Below are 10,356 nucleotides of genomic sequence, written 5' to 3' on the forward strand. Positions count from 1 at the left end.
TTAATGACCCTTGGAGCATTTTAAAAAGAAGTTCTAAATCTTAGAAGGATTATAGTGAACTAAAAATAAAGAGCATCACATCTCATCAAAAAAATTCTTATATTACAAATATTTCAGAAGGAAGAAATAGATATACATCCAAACATAAACTGACAAGACAGAATCAAATGTCAAATTTAGTAGCCCTATTTCAAATTGTACTTTGAGGGATGGGGATTCCTCTGGAAATTGGAAGATTTACAAAGCGCGATGGGGGTTGAATTTGAGCGGTCAATTGAGCGCGAAGAGATTGAATTTGACAGCCATAATTTTTCCCGCTCTCGATTATTTCAAGGCCAGATCTTGTCCCGTGCCCTATTCCCCACCAACAGCTACCCACCATAATAATCCTCTCTGCTATGAAATAATGGGACTCCGTATATCAAAACCTCCAGTTTCCCGAATAATCCAATTCGCCGGCGGTAGAATGGGGGAGTATCTACAATGTTTGACCAGTGCCGATGCCGACGCTCATGGTTATCCATTTACAACTGTTCAAGCCGGGGATTTTGGTACGCGATAACTTCTATTGCCCTTGGAAGTACGCGTAATGGCACCTACCCAATTCCACTAATTTTCTATTTGGGAATTTATGGATTGCTTTCGTCGCCACTCCTCGTTTAGGTAGCGCAGAGGATTTGAGCCCATTTTTTACGCCAGATTTGGGACTCATTTCCCCCTCTGCCCTCTGAAATCATTCAGAGATTCGCTTGATCGGAGATGTCAATTGCGTATTGGTGCCACCAGTGCCATGCCATCGTTCACCTGGATGGCGGGCAGGACATGGTTTGCCCCAATTGCAATGGGGGATTCGTGGAGGAAGTGGAAAGGGGGCAAAGAGAGAGCAGGCGGCAGCTTTCGCATGCTCACCATCTGTTGGGCTGCATATCGAATCTGTTGGGGCATTTGGAGGGTAGGAGAAGGCCTGGGCGTGGCAGGCTTTCCTTCACGCCTATGTTGATTCTGCGGAGAAACCCTAACCCTAACCCTAGCCCGAGCCCTAACCCTAACGTAGCAGAAGGAGAGACTGCGAGCGCGAGCATTGAGGTTTATTTCGACAGTGGATCTGGGGTTGGAGGACTCAGGCGATTGTCGCCGCATCTGACGGAGTATTTCATGGGCTTCGGATTGGACCGATTGATTGAACATCTATCTAATACCGATCCCGCCGCTGCCTGCGGGGCGCTGCCGGCTTTGAGAAGTGCCGTGGACGCCATGCCTGCCTTCCAAATCGCGGAGAAGCATCTGGGCCACGATTTGCATTGTGCCGTCTGTAAAGATGCCTTCGAAATCGGCGAACAAGCCCTTGAAATGCCATGTAAGCATATCTATCACTCTGATTGTATTCTTCCATGGCTTTCTCAGCACAATTCATGTCCCGTCTGCCGCCATGCGATGCCCACGGAGGAGCAGGCCCAGACGCCTTCTCCTTCGCCTTCGTCAGCTGGGACAGGGGAGATTGGGTTAACCATATGGAGGCTTCCTGGCGGTGGATTTGCAGTGGGGAGGTTTTCTGGTGAATCTTTTGTAAACTTCACTAACAGTAATGCGGAGGGAGTTAGAAACGCGAGTTCTGATAATCGGAGAGAAAGTGGGCCTAGTGATGGTGAGAATCAGGCGCACCGGCGTAGTCTTTTCTCCTTTCTATGGCCTCTTCGATCATCTAGCTCCAATACAGAGTCTCAGAATACACCAAGCTCTAGCAATGATCAAAGCTCTAGGAGGCGCTCTGGTTGGCCATTTGAAGATGGCGTTGGTCCTTCCCGATGGTTCAGTTGAGTGGGATTCAAGGCTTAGGAACATTGCAATTCAAACCGATTTGGATTGGGCAGTTTACTGTGCGTGGCCAGGCATATGGATTGGATTATGCCAATTGTTTTGCTGTTCCATTTGTAGATAATTACTTATTCAGTTATAAGCTCAAAGATCCATGGTCTTCCTAATTGCACACACTTGAAAAATATGATTAAAAGACCAAGGATATGGATAGATGCTTCATTGCAGAAACATATCTCATGATATGGACGTGGTACAAGAGTTTACTCTGCAGGTGTTTTTTGTATGAGGTAAGCAAAGGATTTTCTTTCTGCCTGAAATATGATAACAGGGATATCATTTTCTATTCGTTATGTTTTAGCCTATTATTTATCTGGGAGGGGGCAAAGTGGGTAGCAAGGGAAAACAAACAATAGGCAAGATTGGCAATCCTCATTTTGCTTTACATTACCAATTGTAAGTTGGGGCCAGGTTGTCCTCCACATCGTTTTCATTACCATCTGTAAGTGTGCTGGCTATGAATGCATTGTCATTCTTTCCCATTTTCTCTTCTTCTTCCAATTCGTTATGTGGATCTTTGTTTAAAAAAATCGTGTATGGCGGACTCGTTCAAAAATCTTTTATGAAAATTTTGCAATGCTTCTGAAAACTTGTCCATGTTTTTATTGTTTTTTTGACTATTTCTTTTAATTTTTCTTGACTACTTATTTGTATTCCTCTCGTGATAGATCTTGTCAGCATTTGGGTTTCATATTAAACAATTTTCTGTTTGTTCAATTAGTGACAATAGGAGAGATAAACATCTTATCCTCCATTCGTTGTATTCAAGCTTGGTATTTTTCCTGAATCCTTGTACCGCCTGTTTAAAAGTTTCCACTAGTCATTAAATGGTGAAATTTGATGAGAAAAGAAAGGTATTAATTCTTAATGTACAGTTTATATAGACCATAGTTCCCTAACTTGGAATTGGCTTGGACTTGGTAAGGCAGTCACTATTTGTGACTTGGCTATGAATTGGCAAAATGAAAAAATCTTTGAAATTTAGAGATTTTAACGATTTAAAACTTATTTCATGCATCCTTTGTTAAAAATAGCTTAAACACACTACAACATTATCAAATAGAAGCTAACAAGCATAAACAAGGAACATAAATGATAAATTCATCACATATGTGGAATGTAAATTGTAGCTGAAGTAAATAGAAAACATAGAATTATACAACATGGATATATAAAATTATAAATGTTGTCAAGTCATAAATGTATGTAAGATCTATAAACCAATGACATTAAATCATAAATCATAATACAAATGCATAAGAAATTTTCAGCAACGTACAATACAGCTGAGAAAGCAATCAAATTATTTAAATTACACAATCTAAATGGGAAGGCCATAGCAGGCACACATCAGTTTTCAGCAATATCAATGTTTGAGTTCAGTAGGAAATTACATTGAATTAGTGCACAAGCAATTTTATATCAATGTTGAAGAATTGTTCATTGGGATATCTAAGTCAATTAGAAATCATTTGACACCTGAGTAAGAAGCTTTCAAACTTTGTTTCACTTCGCTGCTGTTAAATATAGATAACTATAAGAAACAGCATTTGATGGAAAAAGCCAATCAAGCAAATCTAATCACAGAGAAAAGACTGATACCTGGTGCATTTTATTAACTACCTTTTAGTTGGAAGATTCTTGAAGGTTTCTTATAGAAAGAATGTTATGTAGGTTTTCTGCATATAGAACCATCTTCCCCTTTGACAATTACCTAGTCAAATTATTCTCATAGTGCAAATTATTTCTAGTTCTTCTGTGCACAGCGACGAACTTGTTTAATTCCTAGTTCTTGTTTTTGAAAGTTTATTTTCAATTTTAAACTGGGACTGTTTTACTTAAGGAAAGATTTTATGTGATGTTAAAAATGCATAGTGGAACACTACACTTAAGCAATTGCATCGAAACACAAAGTATCTACCATCCAAAAGGTTATTTTTAACTTTATACAGGCTTCAGATTAATTTCTTGCATTAGTTTTTGGAGTCTTTCGACCATCTCTTCAACTTTTCTCGACTGATGAAAGCCTCTCTCAACACTGGGGTTGCATATAATACAATTGTCTGTTTATCAATTGGTAATTATAGGAGAGATAAAAATCTTATCTTCCACTCTAAGCGCAAGTTTAGGATTTGTCCTGTATCCTCAGTAACTGTCTAAAAGTTCATACAAAAAGTTGTTAAAGGATAAACTTTGATACGTAATGACAATATTAATTGTTAATGGACACTTAAGCAAGACTGTAGGGCATTACCAGGTTACCAGAGATGTTTTCTAATTGGATCTGTGAGATAATTATCACCGAAAAGGCCACTCATTAATTTTCTTAACTCATAATTTATAGTCTTCAGAATATTAATTATGCGCCATCTTTGTCTTTAAGATGTACTTGGCTTCTAAACTGAAAAAGGATCCAGACATACCGGAGGTTCAATAGATCAATAAAATGATGCAACAGTAAACCCTTTTAATAATTATGTAATGAGATTGGTCCCTGGTACTAACAGTTTTTTGGCTTATAATAAACTTTTTCTCTTTCCATTATCACTTCAGATGAGAATGACAAAGAGGACACAAAAACAATGACATTTCGAAAATTTAACCTACTGTCAGGATATTGTTTCTTAAATGGCAAAGACTGCTATTTGTGTGTGCTTGCTATTCTCTACCGCGGATTCTTCTCTATTTGTTTCTTTCATTCTGATCGTAGATCTAAAATGTTGATGACAAAAGTTATCATCCACAGCTGATTGAAGTAAGAAACTATCTTAATTTTATCTCACTTATAATTCATCAAGAATCAAACAAGTTCGTCACTGTGCACGAGTATAGATTTGCATTTCAAACTATGGGTTTCTTTCTATTGGCATAATATATGACAAAACAGGGTCTTAGAATGAATAGATAAAAACCCATAACTAACGATTTTTTTATCATGCCAAAAGGGGAAACTAAAAGCTAATTATTTGAGCTCTTGTACATCGATTTGTACAACAGTAATCCTGCCTGGGCATGCAAGATTGCTTCATTATTGAACATCAATTACAATTTGAACTGATTTCCGTTGGGTTATTCTGCTGGTCATCCATAGAGATGATTACCTCAAATTGCATTTTGTACTTAACATGTTTTTTATTTGTCAAGTTCCTTTTTCTCATATAAAACATGTTCTTTTTAGTATAAGATTATAAGATTATTTCCAACTTCAAGAGCTTGTCCCTGTTTCTTTTGATTGATCGCTCTGTCTGCATTTATGGGATTGGTTCTTTATCCTTGTCTCTGAATAAACTTTCTGGCCACTCTCTGCATTAATCTGGTATTTTAACATTGTCACTGCCACAGTATAACAAATTGATCCACAAAGAGTAGTTGCCGACCTCTCATCATATTGAATAATTATATTTAGCTCATCTTTTCTCTTCCCCAAGTTATTTCGTAAACTCTACTCATCTCCCCATTGTTATGGCTGAAGTGCATTCATCTTTTTATTTGTTTCGCCTTCATATCTGAGCATTTTTCAAAGAATTCCTCTCCAGTTGAATGATCCATTTGAAGTATGTCCATAACGTCATCACATTTGGAATGCATTTATTGGAATAAAAATTGAAGTATGTCCTTCATAAACCATCCTTCAATTTTTATTATATTTTGGTAGAAAGCTTTTATTCAAATTTTAAAATTCAGGAATTAAATTTGAAATTTGAAATTTCATTCTTGAGCTTAGTATCAATTATTAAATAAGCAGAACAGTGAAGGATTATTTTTGCTCTTTCTTTAATGTAAAGTGGCCTTTTACAAGGATAATAAAGTTGGAACTTAATTCTATCAATAGCAACACTTTATTTCTATCTATTATTGAAATATTAATTTTCAACATAAATAGCATATAATTATTGTAATTTATAAGTAAATAAATTATTGGTAACCATATGTATATAAAATTAATTTTATAATGGAGCTCGTCTTTTTTCATATATAAGAGGCATAAAATTCATTTTATAATAGAGCTTGTCTTTCTTCATCTCTAAAAGACGTTGTGTCATATTTTAACTACATTTTATAATAAGGCGTAGGGCCTTTGTCTAGTTGGAGATGATGTATTGGTTTTTGAGCATGAGTTGGACACCTTTTCTTTTGATATTTAATACATCTATGAATTTTTTACGAGGTATTTATCTTCTTTGAGTATTTTTCGATTTACCTATATTGGTACCTTGATTTTGAGAAATGATTTTAGTATCAAGGTTTTAAGCAAGTTTAGGATTTGAAATGATATTTAAAAACGTGGAATTGAAATAAATTTAAATAAGATGTTTAAATAGAGATTTGATGATGGGAATATGTTGGAAGATTTACTTGTTTGTGTAGTATTTAGAATTTCAGTGTTCTCCTAAATCTCAAATTTAGTAAGCTATTTTTTGAAGTGTAAACTTTAACAATAACTTGTAGCTCTTTTTGTAACTTGTCATCATATTATTTTGATATGAAAATAATATGATCTTTTAGTAATGAATTAATGGTCTCTATAGACAACTAAATGAAATTTATTGAATTATGAGGGTCAAAATGTTAAGAGCTAAATTAATAAAGAGAAACAAAAATTAAGAATTACATGCATGACGTAATAGACTTGGGATTAACTAATGCTTTGATATCTTTGTTTGAATGTTCTTTTTGTAACTTGTCACTATATTGTTAAGATATGATCTTCTAGTAATGAATTGATGGTCCTTGTAGACAATTAAAGGGAATTTATTGAATTATGAGGGTGAAAATATTAAGGACTAAATTAATAAAGAGAAACAAAAAATAAGAATTACATGCATGATGTAATAGACTTGGGATGAACTAATGCTTTGATATCTCTATTTGATATTTGCTTAATAACAATTTCTCTGAATAATCCTCATGCTTTTAACTAATATCAAAGTGAATGAGATTGTGTTTAGATGCAACAACATATAAAGGGTAAGAGTACAAATTAGTCACTTTTATAAAGGAAAAAGTTGACAACACTCAAGTTATTAAATTATAACTAAATAATTGTTAACGAGTATATACAAATAAATTTTTTTGCTATGATATTAAATATGTTATAGATGACATGTATAACTAGTGCATAAAAAAAGATATGTTGTTTTTTAATGAATGTTTTCTCCATTATAAGTATTTCATTGAAGTCAAATTTATTAGAAATCAACAATTCTTTTCTCACATTTTCCTTATCAAATCTAAACAATTTTTAAAAAATTATTTTTTCATGAAGATGACTCTCTTCGAGTTCTAAATATAAGTTTTTATTTTTTTAGTGATTTACTAATTCTTTTTTTCTCCCCCTTTTTTTGGATTAGCATCTTTTTGAATGTTTTTTTAATAGGTAAACGATCAAAGCCTTTGGTTATAACAAATGAAAATTAAATATAATAATGTCTCTTTTGTTTAGGGAACCAATGTCTTTTCAATATGAAATTAAATTGTCACATAACATGATGATCGATGATACAAAGAAGACTACAATCTTATGGAATTTATTATACCTTCCCATGAAACATTCCCATGAAACATTCATAATCTTCAACTCTTTTTTTCTTTGATAGGTAATCGCCCAAGATCTAGATTACTTATTATTAGTGTTTAATTATTATTGTGTTAATCTTGAGTAGATTTGAACCCAAGATGACCTCTAATGAGAGGCTTGCAATTTACCAATATGTTGGAGGCCCTTGCTAATCTTGAACTCCTCTTCTCACCCTTGTAATATGCATTTAAGCTATACATGCAATCTAACAATAAATTGATAAAAAATAAAAAATGGAAATGTAAAACTTGATTAGATTTTTAGAACGATGTCTATTATTGCATAATTGGTTTAGAAGGCAAGTGAAGTGAACAACTAACAATCATCCTAAGGGATACGAAATGTGAAAAATGAAAAGAGTATTATGTTTTACTTAATTGAAAACAAATTACAACCATTGGAATATAAATATTTCATCACTCATAATGAATGATGTGGGGAGATCAAGGCTTTTCTTCCATATAATCTTCCCCATGGTTTGTACTGGGAACATCTAGAATTTTTAGACTAATTTAAAAATCATTTTCCCAAGCACCCACTCTATCTTCAACAATGAAGCAGTCGACCAAGTTGTTATGTAGAGGAATACAAACATTGAGGAAGAAGAAGAGAATCTAAATTCCTTAAAATAGTAGGAAGCCAATCGAGAAATATCCATAGTTGAGATAATTGGATATAACGGTACGAATCAACCATGATATGAGGGGACGTCATAATGACAAGGTCTACAAATTAAAAGATTGTCTCTAATGTTGGCCATAACCTTTTCCAAATCTCATAAGAATTTTGTTTTGAATACTCTTCTACATAAAGTATTGATACTCATCTTATTCGACTCAACCAAGAATGCCATGCCTACAAACATTGATATGATGTCACTATTAACTCGATAGCAATTCACATTTGTAATGAACTCTTTGCTTAAAATTTTGAATTTTGAAGATTGGCCTTACGAACAAGAAATGAGTGTAAAGGAGAACTTCTTTAAGGATTTTGCTACAAATAGGCTCATCAAAAGTAATTTGCGATTGCGGTCCTCTAAGCTTAATCACAATATTCGTGTTGAGGACCTAATTTGTTGAGCTCTAAGGGAGCTAATTTAAATGAGAGGTTTTTCTGTAAAATTTCCAATAATTTGCGAGAGGTGAAACGTTTGGGATTTCATCCAAGCCTCTTTGAACCAAATTGAAAAAGGGACTAAAAAACATCTAAATCTCTTCAATAGTATCCATCTTTACGAGACTTATTTCGTCTTGGATAGAAGTCCTTAAACAATTCAAGTATCTAGCACTCTCTCCACCTCATCATCTATATCTCCAGATCTAATATCTAGTTTATCGAATTCCTCAATATACTCCTCCATAGAACTATCTTTTTGTTTCAAATTTTTTATCCTTTTAACAAAGCAACCTGATAATCACACGACATAAATTTACCTATCAACTTATTAATCATCTTATCCCATACCTTAATTTTCTCCTTTCATCTTCTTTGCCTATCAGTCTCTAGATGTTCCCACCATAAAGATGCATGTCCTTTCAATTTAGCGCATCAACTCACCAGATTTCAACTTGCCACTATATTCAAGAGGATTGAAGAAAGGTTTGTAACTAATGCTTATCAAAGCTCTTAGGAACCTTTCATCCCCATCTTCCAAAACTGCTATAGGTGGTTCTCCTTCCACTTGCGCCTCCTTAAGTTCCTCTTCACTTTCATCCTTAATAGCTCTTCCTCTTTTGTGTGTTGTCTCAACAACTTCAAATCTATCAGAGATCTGTCTCCACATACCCATCACATCATGATCTATATCTCCCCTTCCACTAGCCATCTTCACAACCCTCTACAATTGTAGACAAGATGTAACCTTCCACCCTACAACCAAATGACAAACTAGAGTTTTGATACCACTTGATGCAATCCAAGGCAAGAGAATCCCAGAATGAGATGACTATGAAGGATTTGAGCAATACAAATCAACAAAACTTGAATAACACCTGGATGCAAGAACTTGTTATAGAGAAGAAAAGACAAAGAAGAGGCAAGGGTTTTGCTTTGAGAATATGCAAATTATATTACCAAACTAAAAGAATGAGAGATAATTACAAAAGATCAATCCTTATAGGAGATTAAAAAAACCTAAAAGGGAAACCCTAAGAGGTAAATGACATTTATTAATTACTAATTAATTATTAAATAGAAATGTAAAGTGCATAAAGTGAAATCTTAAGAAGGGAGTAAAGGTAATTTAATAAATTAAATTAAATTAACGCTTTACTCGAACACCTCCTTTAAGATGAACAACAATGTAAAACAAGCAAGGAAACTATAATGTTGAAAACAAACTTGGGTCTCGACAACAAGGCCTGATAAGGTACCTAATGACAACTAAATCTCTATGAAACAAAGAAACAGGGAAAACCACATGGGAAAAACTTTACTCCAAAAAGAGATAGCAAGAAAAGAAGGAAGGACTCATCACTAAGACCCTCCAAAGACAACTTAATTCACCCCAAGCATATAATGCAACTGAAGATACTGGAGGGATGCAAAAGGTTTAGTGAAGATGTCTGCAACCTTCTTAGTAGTGGGAATGTTCTCCAAGCTTAGAGAGCAATCTTGAATTAGATGCTTGATGAAGTGCATGCGAGCTCAATGTGCTTGGTCCGTTGATTCTCAACTAGGTTGCAAGATGTAATGTTCCCATTTCTGGATGAGTTAATTCTTTATAAAGTTATCAATTAAAAAATATATATTACAAGGTAACTTTATATTTAATTAATTTAATAAAGTGATATATTTTATAAAGTCATTTAATAAAATAATGTTCTAGAGGTTACTGGAAGAAGCGTTGGAAAAATTAAAAAGGAGGCTGACCTATCGAGGGAAAAAAGATAAATATGCAT

The 10,356-nt window shown here is 34.3% G+C and overlaps 1 protein-coding gene across 1 annotated transcript; it reads left to right on the forward strand.

Moving 5' to 3' along the window:
* The first annotated feature begins 277 nt into the window (after positions 1 to 277).
* LOC149562249 (E3 ubiquitin-protein ligase RDUF2-like) lies at positions 278 to 2,357 on the forward strand. The gene has a single exon (XM_089825786.1). The coding sequence runs from the start codon at positions 760 to 762 to the stop codon at positions 1,816 to 1,818; it is 1,059 nt and encodes a 352-aa protein (XP_089681912.1). The 5' UTR covers positions 278 to 759; the 3' UTR covers positions 1,819 to 2,357.
* Positions 2,358 to 10,356: the final 7,999 nt, after the last annotated feature.

This window comes from Cupressus sempervirens, chromosome 4 (assembly GCF_028749045.1).
Source record: "Cupressus sempervirens isolate cs-2001-9-10 chromosome 4, ASM2874904v1, whole genome shotgun sequence".
In the NCBI taxonomy this organism is placed as follows: Eukaryota; Viridiplantae; Streptophyta; class Pinopsida; order Cupressales; family Cupressaceae; genus Cupressus; species Cupressus sempervirens.